Here is a 22,041-nt window from a genome sequence, read left to right as displayed (position 1 = left end):
AGCATTTTCTTTTTGGGGATTTTCTTTCTTTGTGGGTCACCCTGCCTCGGTGGGAGACGGCCGACTTGTTGAAAAAAAAATATATATATATATAGGTTAATGTAAATGCAAATGTAGTGGGCAAAAATGTGAGTGTATTGGGCAAGAATGTGAGTGTAGTGGGCAAGAATGTGTTGTTAGCATACTGAGAAAGAATGTGTGAGTGTGGTGGGCAAGAATATATTGTTAGTGTATTGGGAAATAATGTGTGAGTGTAGTGGGCAAGAATGTGTTTTTAGTATATTGAGAAAGAATGTGTGAGTGTGGTGGGCAAGAATGTATTTTTAGTGTATTGGGAAATAATGTGTGAGTGTAGTGGGTAAGAATGTGTTGTTAGTGTATTGAGAAAGGATGTGTGAGTGTAGTGAGCAAGACAGCAAGGAAGGGGCAGTGATGAATCAACCCTGGGGGCAAGACAATCAGGTTTACTCACTGCCATTATAACCAGGTGTATACATCCTGGAAACATCTATAACTTATCCATCATGGGAAAATGTTCCTACCTCTATTATTATAGTATTATTATTTTTATTGCAGTCATACGAAAGCAATAAACTTGCAGTTCCCACAATACTCAGGGAACGTAGGTAGTAATTACATTTTATCCAAGGAGAGGGTAGCTCCATATCCTTTGATCAAGGGCCCTTCACCATGAGAGCATCCCCTTGAAGGAATAAACCCACATTAATGTGATGATAAAGTAGCATTATGCTCTGTCATGTGCCCGGCCTGGTGGGCTCGTGTAATGAACCAGGATGACACTGGTTTGTTTTTAATGTAATTTTCTATAATTTATTTTTGCATTTTTGTAAAATGATTTTTATTATTTTTTGAATCTTTTTGTCAAAATAAATAGCATCATGTCAGTATTAATGTTGCAAGAAAAATGTTAAGAAAACCAATGAAGATTTCTGTGGCATTTATTTATCCATTAAAATATAACTATGTACATATCAGAGTTTGTAACTGAACATTAGATAACAAAATCTCCTGTTAATATTTATGGAATGCTGTAAACATTCAAAGGCAAGTGGAATAGTTAAAAGTTGTGATAAAGAGTATGAGCAAGTAATGGGTCATACACTCAGGGAAAAACATCAAACATTGTACTTAAAGTTATCTACACAATTTGTAATCCTGTGGATGCATATTACATGAAAGATAACAAACACTATTCTCTGCATTATTGCAAAAGAAAATTCCTTGGTGCATTCAGCAACACCTATACAGGGTAGGCCTGAAACATTTACCAGAGATACATTTTACTAGTAATAATTTTCATCACAAAAAAAGGTCATCAAAGGACCTGTCTCATTTCCCACAATTCTGAAATGATCTTAAGAAATGGGCTGGCTAATTACAGCAGCAAGAGACTAGCTCTATCAATAACTATTATATATAACGTAATAACCTCAGCAAGCATACGTTGTACATGTCGACAAAACAAAGCAAGCTCCAGATGTTTCTCTCCAGATGTTTCTCTCAGTCGTCTTGCTCTTCAAGATGCCAATAGTCAGAATCACTATGAACCTCCAGCAGTTTCCTTCAGTTAATTTACTGCACCTATCCTCAGGTTCACATTCTAACAATTACTATTAGTCCAACTTATGCACAACTTCAACGAAAAATGGTTTGATGAATACATGAGACTTTTTTAATTAAAAACTTGTTTCATTCTGAAAAACAACTTTTTAAAAACTAGCTTATAAGTGTTTATGGATGAGTGTTCCAAGACATAACAATGACTTTATTTTATAGAAGCAACATCTCAAACTAATACATTTTGCTTCACCCTATACAGCTATAATCAAAGAGCCCATAGTAACTGAGAATTATATTTTATTTTCATTATTTTTTTTTTTAACAAGTTGGCCATCTCCCACCTAGGCAGGGTGACCCAAAAAGAAAGAAAATCCCCAAAAAGAAAATACTTTCATCATCATTCAACACTTTCACCTCACTCACACATAATCACTGTTTTTGCAGAGGTGCTCAGAACACAACAGTTTAAAAGCATATACATATAAAGATACACAACATATCCCTCCAAACTGCTAATATCCCAAACCCCTCCTTTAGAGCACAGGCATTGTACTTCCAATTTCCAAGACTCAAGTTCGACTATATAAAAATAACCGGTTTCCCTGAATCCCTTCACTAAATATTACCCTGCTCACACTCCAACAGATCATCAGGTCCCAAATACCATTTGTCTCCATTCACTCCTATCGAACACGCTCATGCACGCCTGCTGGAAGTCCAAGCCCCGCGCCCACAAAACGACCCCTTCCCCGCCTTCCTTCCTCTACAGATTTAAATGCTCTCCATGTCATTCTACTTTGATCCATTCTCTCTAAATGACCAAACCACCTCAACAACCCCTCTTCAGCCCTCTGACTAATACTTTTATTAACTCCACACCTTCTCCTAATTTTCACACTCCGAATTTTCTGCATAATATTTACACCACACACTGCTCTTAGACAGGACATCTCCACTGCCTCCAACCGTCTCCTCGCTGCTGCATTTACCACCCAAGCTTCACACCCATATAAGAGTGTTGGTCCTACTATACTTTCATACATTCTCTTCTTTGCCTCCATAGATAACGTTTTTTGTCTCCACATATACCACTCACCTTTTTTTTTATAATAACTATTACTGATATTACTATGAGGAAATGCCAAACCTGGATACTGGGCAGGGTGGAGGTAATCAAGTCTGATACAAGAGAAGCTAGCTCCAATTCCTCATATTAGAAGGCTTCCACTATTATGAATGAACCTTCTTGTCCTTCCCTTTAAAGGATAAAAATCTTTTGACATTCCTTCCATCAACAATATCTGATTTTTTTTTTTTTTTTCATTTGTAAATAATAATCACAAATTCTGTATCAATGATAACTTGCTTCACAAATTCACCAATAACATGATAATTTGCCTCAGAAACATATAATTATGTTAGTAAGGAATTTGTGTATATAATCCTGTATTCACATACACATATGTGAATATCTGTGCACATCTACTTGTACACGTATATTCTTGTAGGCTGGATTTAAATATGTTATTCATTAAATTAATAGTGAAGTGAATAGCTCCCTTAACCCTTTGAGGGTTTCGGACGTACTAGTACGTCTTACGCGCAGGGGTTTTTGACGTATGTGTACTAGTACGCATAAATTCTAGCGCCATCAAATCTCGCGGGAAAAGGCTGGTAGGCCTCCATATGAAAGAATGGGTCTATGTGGTCAGTGTGCACAGTATAAAAAAATCCTGCAGCACACAGTGCATAATGAGAAAAAAAAAACTTTCACCGTTTTTTTGGCATAAAACAGCGACTTTGCTCTGTATTTTCGTATGGTATTTATTGTTGTATTCTAGTTTTCCTGGTCTCATTTTATAGAATTGAATGCATTTCACAGAAATTGAGATGATTTTCACTGGTTTTACAATGAAAAATACCTTGAAATTGAGCTCAAAGTAGGAGAAATGTTCGATTTTTACCAAAGTTCAAAAGTAAACAAATCATGCCAAGCGTCCAATACACGTCAACTGGTGAGTCTAACATTCTTTTGCAAGTGCGCCAATATGATTTATATAATTTTTTACACTAATGCAGTAGTCTGCATAACAGTAAATCTTCTATTTTTCGTGAGAATAAAAATTCAAAGTGGAAAGCAAAAGAATGTAAAAGGGGCCTTGAGACATGACTAATGAACAGAAGAAATGTCATTTTAGTGCCAGGAATGTATTTCTTGTTTGTTCTGGACCCTATTCGGAAATTGGCATTTTTTGAAATTTGTGTGAAATTGGCAAAATTGCTAAATTCTGACCACTGTATTGGATAGTTGAAAATGGTAAATGGGTGGTTTCTTGTACTCATTTAATAGAAAAAATGTAGTTTTAGCTAAATATTCATGGTTTTTGTCGACTAGTACAGAGGAATTGGCCGAAAATGGGGCTCAAATTGGGCAAAATCGCCGATGCGTAAACATCGCAGTGACCGCTAACTTTGCGAGAGCATAATTCCGTAAGTTTTCCATCAAATCACATAATTTTGGTGTCATTATGATCGGGAAAAGATTCTCTATCTTTTCATAAGAAAAAATATTTTTTTTTTTTTTTTTTAAATTTGGCCGACCCTGAGAACGAGTTTCTGAGAGGGCCTGTCGACCCTCAAAGGGTTAAAGTACTATACATAAAACTGAAATAACAAAAAGATAAATAGCTATGCTTTGACAAGCTACACTGATACTGATTTTTCAACAACAGCAGAAAGGACTGGTTTGCTTCAGACATTCTCATACTGTGGCTTGGTGGCTGTAGAATTTTTTTGTTTACAAAGTGCCCCATTTGTAAGTTTATATGTGTGTATCCTTGGATGCTCACATGATAGGACTCTCCTGTACTCTAAAACGTGACACCATATTAAACCATCTTTACATCAATGTCATGCCGAATAGGTAAAATTGGTCAACTTTAGATAAGTTGACAATATGTAATTAATAATAAACAAACATGATGAAATATATTTTTTTTGGTTAGGTTCAGAATGATTTTTGCAAAATTACTGCATACACAAATTTTCACTTGCCTAATTTGGCAAGAAGTGTTGCTATTTAAGCCAAAATCGCAAGTTTTACCTATTCGACACAACACTAACACACTGAATGCCTAAAGTTTTTCTATGTATTTATGCTTTCATCCTGCCTTCAACACACACTTGTGAACTTATTCTTACACAAATAGTTATGTTTAGCATTAAATAAGAATATAAATTGAGGAGCCACAATGGATGTATAATCAAGACTCATGAAATCCTAACATAATTGTCAACAAATCGTGGAACTGGTGGGTCTTGAACCCTCACCTGTTCCATGATTTGGATGTGCATAATTCTTTGTACACAATGTGATGCCAGTCTTCAGTATACAGTATTACTCAACACTATGAAACATAGTGATGGAAACATTTTAACTGCTCTGAATAACTTATACAGGTTCCTGTATGAAACAAAACGTCCAGGACTCATTTATCAAACAGTATTTGCATATTTTCAACACATTACAATTAAGATACAGTACAAAACTTTATAGTTTGTTATTATTTAACAAAATTAAATTCTGTACCAAATAACTTTTTTTTCAACTCTTAAAATATAAAATATACATAAAGCTTTTAAGTATTTCTTATATTTTAGATTAAGAAATTTTACTGTCTGATTTAATGTAAATTACTGCCAAATATAAAAATAAAATTTAAATACATATAAAAATACATTAATGGTATTTCAGAATGATATAACCTACTGACATGGATGGATACAGAGGATATAAAGGAATGTACCTATTTTTGGGTCTACAATCAAGGCAGGAGCAATATCACAAACATGAACTGGAGGAAAGGTTTACTCTATAAAAGACCCGATCGAAGAAAACTAAATCATCACGATTCCCGCATATACTTAGGGTTTGACTTTCCATACATCAATATTTAACTCATCTTTAAATGTACCAATGAAACTGCAAAGTTTTAACATCCCTATTTAGTACACCAGCCACTATCCATGAGCATCCTTTCCATCCTTTCACCTTTCCCATGCACTTTCTCTCACACTTACCAGCACTTGTTTTCAGACATTCTCGACATACTCTGAAAAAGCATTTAATGGAAAGTGATGAAGAGTAGTATTTATAATATTATCTCCTATCATTCTATTATTAATTTCTTAACAAAAAGTGCTAAACCCACACATTCATGATATATTATTATTATTTTATCCATGAAAAGTACTAAATCTGTGTATCTGTAATATCATGTACATGCAAAATGATTGTAATACCCCTGGCAATATAACTAATAGAAAGAAGCATTAAAGAGGGTACATTATCCATGGGCATGTTGCCCCAACATTATTTTATCACCTACCTCACATTGTCTCTTCCAGAGGATGTTGCAATACCAGATAAGGTTTCTTGACTTAAGAAACTGGAGCTACCCTTCCTAATTATCTCCCATTCTCCAGTCACTGTATGACTGATATGAATTTAGTGCGTCCTCACAAGTACAATAATAAGTCACACTGTGATAGGCACACCAGCAACTGGTTTTCTCATGTACAAAAGATATCTGTATTATTGTAAAGAACATATGATAATTGTACCATACATATCCATGCTGAAACTATTGTAGAGAAGCAAATACTGTACATGAAATATACTATTTTTTTGTTTTTTTCTGTATTAAGGGATTGCACTTGTTTTAATTATCTACAGAATTTGTAATGATGTCAGACACTGGATTTGGACACTGGGGGACTACCGTATTGAAGTTAATAATGAATATGAGATGCTTGAAAGTCTGGATGATTTTTCTGGGACCCTATGAACTTTTTGTTAGATTCCAGTCTTTGCTTTGTAATGCCAATAAAATGATTTCTGCTCTGAGACATACAAAACATGTATCTCTGTAGTCAAAACAGGTTTCTTCAGTGGGCCAGGGATCCATGACACACAAATCTTTATACAATAGACAAGTTTTCTTGTTCTGACAATTTAGGACTCCAAAGAATTATTAAATCCCTCAGGGATTTTCTCACTGGGAACCTGATACATCTGCTTACTAGGTAGCTCCCCACTTATAAAACTGCCAATTTCTATGTTTTTGTGAAATCAATGAACATGTACATTCAGTACAGTACACAAAATCATACATTTTTAAAAAATAATATATTCACAGTAGTTTCCTACAAATATCTTATTCCTACCCTGAGTATATTGGCAAGTAATATACCAGCTGCTAAAATTAAATCTACACCTATGTAAATTTCTAAAATGAACATAATATTCAGTATTATTAATATAAGAAGCAATGCAGCCACCATTATACAGTAATACTACATGCAATACCATAATATTAATGGTAATACACCTCCATGTTAATGTAAAAGCTATCAATTGAAGTCTTGTGCTGTATGTGACAAAGAAATTTCCACACTAAACAATTAGGATAATCCTCTGTATGTTAACCTTGAAAGGTTTGTAATCTTTAAGAGTAAGTACATACTAAAAGCTGTGATTATCTAATTCTGTCTCACAGACCACACATAACATACACGTGCAAACAGATGACTGCAATAACACCAAAATGAGCTATTACAATAAAATGCAAATAATCTTGCATGAAAATGTCAGCTTTTCTACAGTGCAAAACATTGTATTTTTCTAAGCACCAATATCTAAATGCCATCAAACTGTACATTTCACAATTGACACTGTCCTAGTGCCTGAATGAAAGATTCCTTGAATCATTTTTGCATACTGAACTGCAGTTATCAACATTTACAAAATTCGAAAGAACAAACTGAAGTTTTTTCTGGAACTTTTTTTCATTCAGAGATTCTTTTATGAAAATCACCTAAATCAGTAATCCCTTCTTAATAATACAATTGAGCACCAAATATACAAAGACCTAAATTCACAAGTGTCCTAGAGGCCCTCGAGAATTCAAAATTCTGTATGCATATAACAAATTTTGTTTTGGATTTGCTGTTATTTTGCATTTCATATCTCTATCACTAATCTGGTTAATGCTGACATTCATAAGAAATAATGCCTAGACTAGAAAAAAAAAGAGAGAGAGCCGAGTATGGAAAATATAGCGAGCACAGTCTGAAGAAACTCCAATGATTAGTTGTTGATTCAGAGACTGTGGTCACATTAAACCAAAAATGAATTGGTACCACAAAAAATTATCGAGATGCCCTTTAGAAACACAATACTATATTCAAAGCATGCATTAAAAAATTAATGAATTTAGGAGTTTTACTGTATGTACTGTGCTTATTTGTATGCTGTGCACTATTTCATAATTCTATTTTTTGGCTCATCACTCCATGTCCAAACATTTGAGTGGGTGGTTTGTTACATGTAACTTATGTTATACTGCAGGAGAAACAAAATGAGAGAAGAAACAATATACAGTGGACCCCCGCATAACGATTACCTCCGAATGTGACCAATTATGTAAGTGTATTTATGTAAGTGCGTTTGTACGTGTATGTTTGGGGGTCTGAAATGGACTAATCTACTTCACAATATTTCTTATGGGAACAAATTCGGTCAGTACTGGCACCTGAACATACTTCTGGAGTGAAAAAATATCGTTAACCGGGGGTCCACTGTATAATATTCCTGTACACAGTCACCAATAGAAGGACTTCTGAAGGAGGTTACTGGCAGTGGAGAGCCATGTTGCAGCAGTTTCCGCAAAGCTTCCCGTGGGAGCCATGGCCGATGATGCATCCTTCACTGGTGTGTCTTCCTCTGGCAGGTAGTCTGGCAGCTCTTCAACTGGAGAAGTCGTATCTTTTGCTGTTTTTCCTAATGGTATAATTTCCTAGAAAAATAAGATATATATATATTCTCACAAATGAAGAAAAATATGTTTGTTTAACACTGTATCAGATATATACAATTTATAATTTTCTAAATATTTTTTTTTTCAAATTACTGCGCACAACAAAACTGTCAAGGGTTCGACCTGTGCACATTTTAAGGGTTTAAAAACTTTCTTCTAAAAGAGTGGACTGACAGACTGACTGAAACCTGAAATACAATACACTCTTAATCTTTAAGGTATACTACATGCAAATTTTTGTAAATATTAAATTTAACAATGAACTTACCTCTTCACCATCAGAATTTGTGGTAACCTGCTGGGCTAACAGAGTTTCTGTGCGTGCTACAGCAGCTGCTAATTTTTCCACTGACAAGTCACGCTTTACTCTGCAGGTCACACGGGAATTCCCCAGGTCAAACACAATGCTAATGAGGCCTCGGACTCTCACTAATTCCTCCTCCACTTTTTTTCTATGTTCCTGTTGATGAGACATCATTATTATTACTTACCATATTTATAGGAAGGCACTGAGCCCACAGGGGTCATACAATACCTTAGGAATGGGATGGTACCTCCAATTCCTCAGATCAAGAACTCTTCACTGGGTACAAGACATTCCCTTGAAGAGCATTGAGTCAAATTTACAAATGATATTAGTACTTATAAAAGGGCAGAGGACAAATAATAGCTTCTGCAGTTTCATTTAAAGCTAACATATCCTACCATAGTGAGAATTATCAGATGTGTTTAAAATGACCTCTCCATTAACTCGAACACCACAGCCTGGACAATGATAATATGGATTCCAAAAAACAAAACACGATACATGACAACAACAAACATCTGGATACTTACTGGGTTAACCATTCCTTTAATTAAGAGAGTAACAATTTTTGCCTTGGAGTTGTGAGGTCCCAGGAAGTTATCTTTTTTGTCTTTTGAGAACCTTGCCTTTTTATCCTCCTTTAAAACCTGTCAAAAGTACACCATAAATATCAGTACTATATTTTTCCTATACCAGATGTAATTTAAGTGAACTTTTGGTCACTTTTCCTCTTGAAATCAACCAAAAAATTACCTTGTATATCATCAGTCAGTTTTTTAATGCATTTTTCTTTACTAACTTTTCCCAAAAATTTTGTATACAGTATTTACAATTAAGTTTGTAATAAATCCATGAAACATTTATAAAAGAAAAAATATTCATTCTTTTAATACCATTCTAAAAACTTTACATAAAAAACGAATTCATAACGAGAATGATAAACAAAGCTTTTAACTACTAAGACAGACCATATAACATCGAGAAGCAAGAGTCATATTTATCAATGATAAGGTATGATGTAGCACGTAATGAAAGTAGTTTATTAGATTATGTATTGGTGGATAAAAGGTTGATGGGTAGGCTCCAGGATGTACATGTTTATAAAGGGGCAACTGATATATCGGATCATTATTTAGTTGTAGCTACAGTTAGAGTAAGAGGTAGATGGGAAAAGAGGAAGGTGGCAACAACAAGTAAGAGGGAGGTGAAAGTGTATAAACTAAGGGAGGAGGAAGTTCGGGTGAGATATAAGCGACTATTGGCAGAAAGGTGGGCTAGTGCAAAGATGAGTAGTGGGGGGGGGGGGGTTGAAGAGGGTTGGAATAGTTTTAAAAATGCAGTATTAGAATGTGGGGCAGAAGTTTGTGGTTATAGGAGGGTGGGGGCAGGAGGAAAGAGGAGTGATTGGTGGAATGATGAAGTAAAGGGTGTGATAAAAGAGAAAAAGGTAGCTTATGAGAGGTTTTTACAAAGCAGAAGTGTTACAAGAAGAGCAGAGTATATGGAGAGTAAAAGAAAGGTAAAGAGAGTGGTGAGAGAGTGCAAAAGGAGAGCAGATGATAGAGTGGGAGAGGCACTGTCAAGAAATTTTAATGAAAATAAGAAAAAATTTTGGAATGAGTTAAATAAGTTAAGAAAGCCTAGGGAAAGTATGGATTTGTCAGTTAAAAACAGAGTAGGGGAGTTAGTAGATGGGGAGATGGAGGTATTAGGAAGATGGCGAGAATATTTTGAGGAACTTTTAAATGTTAAGGAAGAAACAGAGGCAGTAATTTCATGCACTGGTCTGGTAGGTATACCATCTTTTAGGAGTGAAGAAGAGCAGAATGTAAGTGTGGGGGAGGTACGTGAGGCATTACGTAAAATGAAAGGGGGTAAGGCAGCTGGAACTGATGGGATCATGACAGAAATGTTAAAAGCAGGGGGGGATATAGTGTTGGAGTGGTTGGTACTTTTGTTTAATAAATGTATGAAAGAGGGGAAGGTACCTAGGGATTGGCAGAGAGCATGTATAGTCCCTTTATATAAAGGGAAAGGGGACAAAAGAGACTGTAAAAATTATAGAGGAATAAGTTTACTGAGTATACCAGGAAAAGTGTATGGTAGGGTTATAATTGAAAGAATTAGAGGTAAGACAGAATGTAGGATTGCGGATGAGCAAGGAGGTTCCAGAGTGGGTAGGGGATGTGTAGATCAAGTGTTTACATTGAAGCATATATGTGAACAGTATTTAGATAAAGGTAGGGAAGTTTTTATTGCATTTATGGATTTAGAAAAGGCATATGATAGAGTGGATAGAGGAGCAATGTGGCAGATGTCGCAAGTATATGGAATAGGTGGTAAGTTATTAAATGCTGTAAAGAGTTTTTATGAGGATAGTGAGGCTCAGGTTAGGGTGTGTAGAAGAGAGGGAGACTACTTCCCGGTAAAAGTAGGTCTTAGACAGGGATGTGTAATGTCACCATGGTTGTTTAATATATTTATAGATGAGGTTGTAAAGGAAGTAAATGCTAGGGTGTTCGGGAGAGGGGTGGGATTAAATTTTGGGGAATCAAATTCAAAATGGGAATTGACACAGTTACTTTTTGCTGATGATACTGTGCTTATGGGAGATTCTAAAGAAAAATTGCAAAGGTTAGTGGATGAGTTTGGGAATGTGTGTAAAGGTAGAAAGTTGAAAGTGAACATAGAAAAGAGTAAGGTGATGAGGGTGTCAAATGATTTAGATAAAGAAAAATTGGATATCAAATTGGGGAGGAGGAGTATGGAAGAAGTGAATGTTTTCAGATACTTGGGAGTTGACGTGTCGGCGGATGGATTTATGAAGGATGAGGTTAATCATAGAATTGATGAGGGAAAAAAGGTGAGTGGTGCGTTGAGGTATATGTGGAGTCAAAAAACGTTATCTATGGAGGCAAAGAAGGGAATGTATGAAAGTATAGTAGTACCAACACTCTTATATGGGTGTGAAGCTTGGGTGGTAAATGCAGCAGCGAGGAGACGGTTGGAGGCAGTGGAGATGTCCTGTTTAAGGGCAATGTGTGGTGTAAATATTATGCAGAAAATTCAGAGTGTGGAAATTAGGAAAAGGTGTGGAGTTAATAAAAGTATTAGTCAGAGGGCAGAAGAGGGGTTGTTGAGGTGGTTTGGTCATTTAGAGAGAATGGATCAAAGTAGAATGACATGGAAAGCATATAAATCTATAGGGGAAGGAAGGCGGGGTAGGGGTCGTCCTCGAAAGGGTTGGAGAGAGGGGGTAAAGGAGGTTTTGTGGGCAAGGGGCTTGGACTTCCAGCAAGCGTGCGTGAGCATGTTAGATAGGAGTGAATGGAGATGAATGGTACTTGGGACCTGACGATCTGTTGGAGTGTGAGCAGGGTAATATTTAGTGAAGGGATTCAGGGAAACCGGTTATTTTCATATAGTCGGACTTGAGTCCTGGAAATGGGAAGTACAATGCCTGCACTTTAAAGGAGGGGTTTGGGATATTGGCAGTTTGGAGGGATATGTTGTGTATCTTTATATGTGTATGCTTCTAAACTGTTGTATTCTGAGCACCTCTGCAAAAACAGTGATAATGTGCGAGTGTGGTGAAAGTGTTGAATGATGATGAAAGTATTTTCTTTTTGGGGATTTTCTTTCTTTTTTGGGTCACCCTGCCTCGGTGGGAGACGGCCGACTTGTTGAAAAAAAAAAAAAAAAGTAAATGTTATACAGTTCACAACTAACCATTAATTTGGAGAGGAAAGTGTATATGAAATTTTGTTTCATCTTAAACCACCACCAAGTTGCTACCTAATACCAGTCCTGGACAGAACCAGATGTAATCTAGAGTTTCCTCTTTAAATTGTGGATTGGTTACAAACTGTTCTAGCCATGGTATTATGACTTTTATTGTTCTTTACAGGTTATAGTTTTTAGATTTAAATCAGGCAAGACAGATTATTATTATTATTATTATAATCAAAAAGAAGCGCTAAACCAAGGCAAGACAGAGATGATAAATAATAAAAGCATTCAGTAAGCAGATAATGGGATAGTAGAATGTTAAGAAAAAGGTGTGACAGCTGAAATTATCCGGTAATACTAGACATATTAGGCTGTTTGTTATTTGTTAATAATTCTGGGGATCACTGCCGCTGCAGCCAAGTCTCAGACGAGGCATCCTAAATTTAAAAGAAAATATTACAGGAATAAGAACTATTAAAAGGAGAAACTTTCGTTTTTCCTTTTGGGCCACCCCGCCTCGGTGGGATACAGCTGGTGTGTTGAAAGAAATAAGAACTATTATAAAAATTAGAAGAAAGTGTATAATGTACTGAATGTAAGCACAGGTGTTACCTCCCTGCTTCATACAATAGACGCATTCCTCACTCATGGTGCACAGAATGAACCCTATGTAACACACAGGCACATAGTGGGCCTCTGCTCACATGTGACCACATCTACTGTTGCTGCATTACTCCGCTTATTCCACTGGTTCACTATAAAAGGCTCTGTTCTCATGTAGGTATAACCCTGATAAATTCCTCAGTGGGTGAAACACCTCTCAATAAAGATACCCAGGTATTGTACATCTCTTATTCATCAATATGCCACTTAAAATTTTAGGTAGTTCTTCCTCTTCTTGATTAAAAGGATTGGTTGTTTACCAAGGAAGGGTCAGAAGAGGGGTTACCTGGAGACTTGGAGAGGGTTTCAGGGGTCAACACTCCTGCAGCTCGACCTGAGACTAGGCCTCGTGGTGGATCAGGGTCTGATCAACCAGGCTGTTACTGGTGGCCACATGCAAACTGATGTACGAACCACAGCCCAGCCAGACACATCAGAATTAATATTACAGTTCAGTATATTGACAGGAAAGAGTTAAACACATACAGTAGGCCACAGCAGTCTTACAGCATCTTGGAAATAGTATGTAATAAGATTTGATCCAAAGATAGAGAAAGCAGCTTAAGAGCTCTTTATCAATATCAAGGAACCCCTTCCCCCTTGAAGAAACAGAGCCATCAGAAAATGCAGTGGACTGAGCTAGACAATGTCACTGTAGAAGGTAACTTCACACAGGTATTCATATGTAAATATGATGCTGTACTATACGTATTATAAAGGTCATACAGCAACTGCAAGATTGAAAGACATTCAGGCTTGATTCAGGGAATTGGAGTACAGGTTCAATTCCTTAGATCAAGTGCCCTTCACCAGCATCAAGGAATGTTACTTCAGGGGCAATCAATGAACAGGCAAATCCCACATGGACAAAACAGAACAGAGAATAAAAAGAACCTGTTTATTTTGATCTCAAGGCCAAAGAGGGTAGTCTCTGAGGCAGTGGGCTGTATCTCACTGAGGAAGGGTGACCTAAAAAGAAACACAAAGGTTTTTCTTTTTAAATTCAGTAATTTATACAGAAGAAGGGGTTACTACCCCCTTGCTCCTGGCATTTTAGTTGACTCTTACAACATGCATGGCTTAAAGAGGAAGGAAACCCAGATGGGTGTGTAAATACATGTGTGTACAATTGAAATAAATCACTCTGACTTTTTTTTTTTTTTTTTTTTTTTTTTTTTACACAGGGTTTGACAAGGTTAAGGATCCTAGGTTCTCTACACATATGCTGTTATGTATGATAATCTATGTAATTGTATCTGTGTATACCTGAATAAACTTACTTAATGTGTAGTGTGAACTAAGTGTAAGCAGAAGTGGCAAGATATACCTGTTATCCCGTGTGTTTATGAGACAGACAAAAGACACCAGCAATCCCACCATCATGTAAAACAATTACAGATTCTTTTTACTCTGTTTTATTTTCTATTCAAGTGGGATTTACCTGTTCATGATACAGGTAAAAAAAACTGTGTGCCTGGTAAGTTTATGTAGAGGATGGACAATCATCTGGAGACTGTCACACATGCAGTACTCTGGACATTATACCTGGAGAATACCTGGAGAGGGTTTCGGGGGCCAACACCTCCACGACCCGGTATATCAACAAACCTTTTTAATATGTCCTAATTTAAATGTTGAAAGAATTTGATAGTTGACATTACAACAAATAACAGGGATGTTAACCTGTTTCAAGTCACCAAATACTAATAACTGAAAAATAAATTATGCAGTGGAAAGTTTAAAGTCTGTGCAATGTCACTGGAAGGTATTCAGTGTTCCAGGTTAATGGTAGTTTGATTTATTACAAAAGACATCGAGGGGCACTAATGTGTTACTCAACTGTCACATGCAGCCCTTAGGACATAAGCTAATACACATCAAAACTCACTAATAAAATTCATTCCCAGTCCAAAGAAATCACAAATTTCCTACACAGTACTATATAATATAGTAACAGTAGAAAGACATATTTAATTTTAAAAAGTCAATCAGAGAAAATAGAGAAAAATTACACCAAAACTTTAATAAACTGTATGGTTTCACAGGTTTAATACTGTACAGCATTTGAATATATCTAAAACAAACTACATCAGAACTTTTAATAAAAACGTATACTACAAACAACTGCAGATATATACAAGTATAATCTAGTTTAAACTAAGTTGGTCTCAACACTTAAATGCAAAACACATATATTACGAACTTCTAAAATTATAAAACTGTGTATGCAGTTATATACAGTAAATATTCTACTAAAATACAAACAACGTATAACAAAATCAGACCAGTACTCTCAACTTGAGCTGTGCAAGTCTAGGACGTACACACAATACGCCAGGAAGGATGTACCCACAACGCCCAGACGTACACACAGTACACCAGGATGTACACACATTATGACTGGATGTAAGCATAATACGCCACAGCCTACACATGGAGGAATGAGTAGATCTTTTACCTCGTCCTCTTCTAGTGATTCAGATCTACTGTCAAGGCTGCTGCCTCTTCGACTACTTTCCGACCCATCAATATTTCTTGACAAGTCACTCGTGTCATCCAATCTTTCTGGTGCACCATCCGCACTATCTATTTTCTTAAGTGACTCACTTACACTTTCAATTTTGGAAGAAATTCCATCTGTGGTATCCTGTATCTTTGAAGCTACACCTTGTTTCTCTGGTTTTGCCTGAGAATTAGCATCACCATCAAGCAGCTTAGGCTCTTCCTCAGTTGGCTGAGCACTAGAGCAACCTGGTTCTGAACTTTTAGGCTTTTTAATGTGGCGGGCAAACTGTAAGCTGGTGAACAGGCCTGCTGCCATCTCGCGTAATTCCTTACAGTGGTCTTCTTCATCCCTGAAATAAAAGGCAAAATATGGGTAATAATTCAATTTACTGTAATAAATGCCAATATTTAAAAAATCTAGATGGAAAGGTAGAATTTTAGCAAGTACAAACTAGCACCTGGGAGTTATCTTGTTACAAAATGAGAATGAGAAGACAAATTTCACTTACTTTTATGGTTAAGAAAAAAAAATCTGAATGTCAGTAATGAATGAATTTACTTACTCAGTAACGCTCTGTAATGATTCAAGTACTCCAAATGTATTTGCTAGTGGAGGTCGACACTCTTTTGCTTCAGCAATGAGGGATAATGTCTCAACGGCTGACTGAACTAGTGAGCCTTCCCCTTCAGCGATAACATATGCCAAGAACTGAACACAAGTACGATCCTGTGAAAAATTTTGAAGATGAGAAACATTGTACTTTCTAAGTTCCTGTAAATAGTACTGCAATACAAGAGCAATATTGTATAAGGATTGTTTTTTCGGATTACAAACAGTCCCACCCCTTATAAAATGTGACTATACTAGTACCTTTGCCTTAAAGGCTAGGGTTTAACATAAAAATTAATGTAACTACATGACCTTGCACTAACAAAGCTAAAACTAAAAGACAAAAAATTATATTGCATCTGCATAGCACATCAGTGAGAACAACCTATTCACAACTTACCCACATTTTGTATACGAAAATTTGATGTTTTGGTCTGTCTTGGACCACTAAGTCACAAGGAAACACTACAGAACGGCTCCAAATACACAGCATCTTCTTTTCAGTGTTGCACATTTTTGTTGGCTTTCAACTGAGCCATTCTTTATTATGGTAGGTGCTTTTACTGCTTTTTTTGCCATTATCATACAACAGTTACTTAATGGAAGGGTGACCACCACCATATTTTAAGTATTGTATGTATGGTGTATTTATTTTATTTTTTATCTGTTTGTTAGGCCTAGCTGTATTGAGCACTTAATATACGATAGTGTACATTATCAGGTATTTTAGACACATTTGATGATAAAAATGCTCTTTTCTACCTGCCAGCAGTTTTCACCCACCACACAGGGTCGAGAACCTAAGAGCCATTCAAATGTATTTTTTCATACTTCACAATCAATCACCTATTTACAGATGAATGGTGAACATGAACATTCCTTTCAAATGAGTCATGAGAATCAATAATCAACACCCAGCAGGCTTTTATAATTAAATGAAATACCACACTGCACTCACCAGTGCCAAGGCTACTCGTTTCCCAGGGTCAGATGCCAGTTCTTTATAAGCCTGGATGGTGGCCTCCGCAGCTGCTCCCAATTCTATCTCACCCATCACTCGTCCTATACAAATATTAGTTAGTATATTTGTTAGATTCTAGTATTTTCAATTAAATGGGAAAGGTTTGCATTAACAGTTTTTCCAAAGCAACATATTGAATAATGTCAAGCTATAAATATAAATTTATATGGTATAAACCTTGGTAATAAATACCGACAAGTTGGTTTAGAAAGACACGTAAGCAAACACTATAACATATTTATTAGAAAACGTTTTGGTCCTGGGACCTTGATCACTTCAAGGTCCCAGGACCGAAACGTTTTCTAATAAATATGTTATAGTGTTTGCTTACGTGTCTTTCTAAACCATAAATTTATATATATTTTTTGTCAATAATCATATTTTTATAGACAAAATATTTGCAGTTACTTATACCATAATTTTCAGAAAGAGATTGAGTTCTTGCCTTATAAATCAAAAATAATTTTACCAAACAAGTCTAGTGTAAATTCATTACTACAATGTCTCTACACAAATCAGTGTGAACATCACAAAATTTATATACACTCTTCCATTGGCATTATATAATACTAAATAAAAATGAAGTTGACCAGCAATAGGATGAAGCTAAATTGTATTGTTTTTGGGGAACGAAATGTATGCTCTTAGTCTGTCCATACTCTAACTGGTGTTAATAACTTTGTAATATACTAAGGTTGAGCACTGGAAAAAACTTCACTGCTTTTTTTTTTCCTTGGATGCTAACCATCTTTAATATATGTACAGTACTACATTAATATTATCCCTATTATTATTATTATTACTATGTTTATGCTAAACCTTAGGGGTCATATAGAACCTGTGGAAATGGAGACTTTCAGCTTCAAACCAGAAGAGGGGGGTAGGTCCAGTTCTGGATAAATTCACAATGAAAATGAAGAAGAAGAAGAAGAAGAAGAAGAAGAAGAAGAAGAAGAAGAAGAAGAAGAAGAAGAAGAAGAAGAAGAAGAAGAAGAAGAAGAAGAAGAAGAAGAAGAAGAAGAAGAAGAAGAAGAAGAAGAAGAAGAAGAAGAAGAAGAAGAAGAAGAAGAAGAAGAAGAAGAAGAAGAAGAAGAAGAAGAAGAAGAAGAAGAAATTATTACAGCCTCTCCTCACTTAGGGACATACTTGTTTATCAATGATTTGGACTTGTGATTTTCCAGTATGCATACCTAAATACATAATACATATATTAGAGCTGATTTCCTCTATTCTGTTTATTACAATATAAACTATTGTATAAACAATTAAAAATAATGTATACCATAAATGTTATAAATGGTGTAAAGGTAACATATCAATATCAAAGATGGTTTACACAAACCCATTATATTATGTTCCTTACTTAGTGACAAATTTGTTTACCAATGTGCTCTTCAGAACGAAAGTCCACCATTAAGTGAGGAGAGGCTGTATTATTATTATTATTACTGGTATTATTATAATGTTCATGGGGAATTACTATATCTTTAAGAGTCATATATACTGTACCATGTCTGAATGATATTATTATTATTATTATAATCAAAGGGGAAGCGCTAAACCTGGAGGATTATACAGCGCCTGGGGAAGGCATTCAGGCTTAATTCGGGGAACTGGAGCACAGTTCCAATTCCCTAAATCAAGAGCCCCTCACCAACATCAAGGAACCTTCCTTGAGGGGGTCTGAATGATAATTTATTGAAGTTCAACACATATACAGTAGTTAAAATTTACAGTTGTACAATACAGAAATCAGATTATTGTTAAATGTACACACTGATGATAAATTACAAAGAATAAATCTAGGAAATTCCTGGACACATCATTGTTATTATTAATAAGTAAAATATAATCAAACTAAGCATTAAATCCAAAAGGGTCATACAGAGGTATATACCTTCGATATACCTTTGAAGAGTTTCGAGAGTTAATCTATTCTCTGAGCCCGGCCATGGACCAGGCTCATCTGGTGCTTGCCTGGTCAACCAGGCTGTTGCTGCATTGCAGCATTTTTATTATTAGCATTGAAAATATGTGCCAAACTCGTATGTGGACACATTAAGTACATCTATAATTACTGTGAGCATACGATGGTGATAAATTATGATGAATTCATACAGTACAACTCAACAGAGGCAATAGTATATTAAATAAAGAATAAAAAACACGATACTGTGACAGAAACATTCCAGAATTAGTTCATAATTTGGAGGCTGAGGTTTAGGTCTGTCCTGGAGCATTAACAAGTCCCATTGCCTGAAAATGGTCCAAGACGGACCAAAACGATATCTAAAATTTCTTCTCCATATAGCGAGTTACTTGCAAAAGGAGAATTTTATTTCCACTGGTGATCACAAAATCTCCAATAAGTAAGTTTTTATTTAGGTAATAAAACACAAATAAACATTTTTAAAGTATAGTTTATATACAGTAATATATGTGTATATTAACCTAGGTGTATATTAACCTAGGTGTATATTAACCTAGGTGTATATTAACCTAGGTGTATATTAATCTAGGTGTATATTAACCTAGGTGTACATAAGTCTAGGTGTATATTAACCTAGGTGCATATTAATGTAGGTGTATATTAACCTTGGTGTAAATTAACCTAGGTGTATATTAACCTAGGTGTATATTAATCAAGGTGTATATTAACCTAGGTGCATATTAACCTAGGTGTATATTAACCTAGGTATATTAATCTAGGTGTATATTAACCTAGGTGTATATTAACCTAGGTGTGTATTAATTTAAGTGTATATTAATCTAGGTGTATATTAACTTTGGTGTATATTAATCTAGGTGTATATTAATCAAGATGTATATTAATCTAGGTGTATATGAACCTAGGTGCATATGAACCTAGGTGCATATGAACCTAGGTGTATGAGAACCTATGTATACTCGCCTAAGTAACTGTGGTTGCAGGGGTCGAGTCACAGCTCCTGGCCCCACGGTGCATATTAACCTAGGATAGTCAAATACTGCAACTAATTTCCATGGAAGTTCTTGTGCAACATAGTTAAGCATATATTATTATTATTATAATCAAAACTAAGCGCTAAACCCACAAGGGCCGTGCAGCACTACAGTTAAGTATATAATACTTTTATTCAGGCTTCACACATAAACTGAGAACTTTACAATGGATTTAATAGGTACACACTACACAAAACTATCAGTACACACTATACAAAACTATCAGTACACACTACACAAAACTATCAGTACACACTATACAAAACTATCAGTACACACTACACAAAACTATCAGTACACACTATACAAAACTATCAGTACACACTATACAAAACTATCAGTACACACTATACAAAACTATCAGTACACACTACACAAAACTATCAGTACACACTATACAAAACTATCAGTACACACTACACAAAACTATCAGTACACACTATACAAAACTATCAGTACACACTACACAAAACTATCAGTACACACTATACAAAACTATCAGTACACACTACACAAAACTATCAGTACACACTATACAAAACTATCAGTACACACTACACAAAACTATCAGTACACACTACACAAAACTATCAGTACACACTACACAAAACCTACTCCACTCTTTACAACACTCTCCTCACTCTATTAGTCAAAAACTTTCAGTATTTAATGTATATTACCATCATTCTTTGCATTATTTTTTGATACTGAAGATTTGTTCTCTCTGAAGACTAATAATGTCCTGGAGAAGTAAGATGACGCAAATACAAGTTAGAGAACCTTCCCTGAAGAAGGAAGAGTATCATGCATATCTGCCGCATCATCAGAGGAATGTGCCAAGAAGACGTGGAGCAGATATTGTACCATACTACGTGGAGCAGATATTGTACCATACAACGAGGAGCAGATATTGTACCATACTACGTGGAGCAGATATTGTACCATACAACGAGGAGCAGATATTGTACCATACTACGTGGAGCAGATATTGTACCATACTACGTGGAGCAGATATTGTACCATACTACGTGGAGCAGATATTGTACCATACTACGTGGAGCAGATATTGTACCATACTACGTGGAGCAGATATTGTACCATACTACGTGGAGCAGATATTGTACCATACTACGTGGAGCAGATATTGTACCATACAACGTGGAGCAGATAGTGTACCATACTACGTGGAGCAGATATTGTACCATACAACGAGGAGCAGATATTGTACCATACTACGTGGAGCAGATAGTGTACCATACTACGTGGAGCAGATATTGTACCATACTACGTGGAGCAGATATTGTACCATACTACGTGGAGCAGATATTGTACCATACTACGTGGAGCAGATATTATACCATACTACGTGGAGCAGATATTGTACCATACTACGTGGAGCAGATATTGTACCATACTACGTGGAGCAGATATTGTACCAGTCTACCCATCAGTGACACACCAGGAAGCTAGCCTACCCATCAGTGACACACCAGGAAGCCAGTCTATCCATCACTGACACACCAGGAAGCCAGTTTATCCATCACTGACACACCAGGAAGCCAGTCTATCCATCACTGACACACCAGGAAGCTAGCCTACCCATCACTGACACACCAGAAAGCCAGTTTATCCATCAATGACACACCAGGAAGCCAGAGTATCCATCACTGACACACCAGGAAGCCAGTCTATCCATCACTAACACACCAGGAAGCCAGTCTATCCATCACTGACACACCAGGAAGCCAGTCTACCATCACTGACA

At 36.0% G+C, this 22,041-nt stretch overlaps 1 protein-coding gene across 3 annotated transcripts in view; it reads right to left on the bottom strand.

Moving 5' to 3' along the window:
* Nucleotides 1–945: 945 nt before the first annotated feature.
* The window catches only part of LOC128699515 (armadillo repeat-containing protein 1), a 22,678-nt gene continuing 1,582 nt past the window's right edge, over nucleotides 946–22,041 (bottom strand). The window contains exons 2-8 of one of the 3 annotated variants that reach the window (XM_070098132.1): nucleotides 20,957–21,018; nucleotides 17,232–17,335; nucleotides 16,227–16,390; nucleotides 15,617–16,013; nucleotides 9,297–9,413; nucleotides 8,728–8,919; nucleotides 946–8,438 (exon numbers count right to left, since the gene is read on the bottom strand). In XM_070098132.1, the coding sequence (XP_069954233.1) occupies nucleotides 8,244–8,438; nucleotides 8,728–8,919; nucleotides 9,297–9,413; nucleotides 15,617–16,013; nucleotides 16,227–16,390; nucleotides 17,232–17,327 (1,161 nt within the window). In that variant the 5' untranslated portion in view covers nucleotides 17,328–17,335; nucleotides 20,957–21,018 and the 3' untranslated portion in view covers nucleotides 946–8,243. The remainder of the gene's footprint in view (nucleotides 8,439–8,727; nucleotides 8,920–9,296; nucleotides 9,414–15,616; nucleotides 16,014–16,226; nucleotides 16,391–17,231; nucleotides 17,336–20,956; nucleotides 21,019–22,041) is intronic. The other 2 variants (XM_070098131.1, XM_070098133.1) reach the window with 2 other exon arrangements.

The sequence above is a fragment of the Cherax quadricarinatus genome, chromosome 61 (assembly GCF_038502225.1).
Source record: "Cherax quadricarinatus isolate ZL_2023a chromosome 61, ASM3850222v1, whole genome shotgun sequence".
NCBI lineage: Eukaryota > Metazoa > Arthropoda > Malacostraca > Decapoda > Parastacidae > Cherax > Cherax quadricarinatus.
The sequence above is the reverse complement of the archived record's forward strand: the minus strand, read 5'-3'. Positions and strand labels throughout refer to the sequence as shown.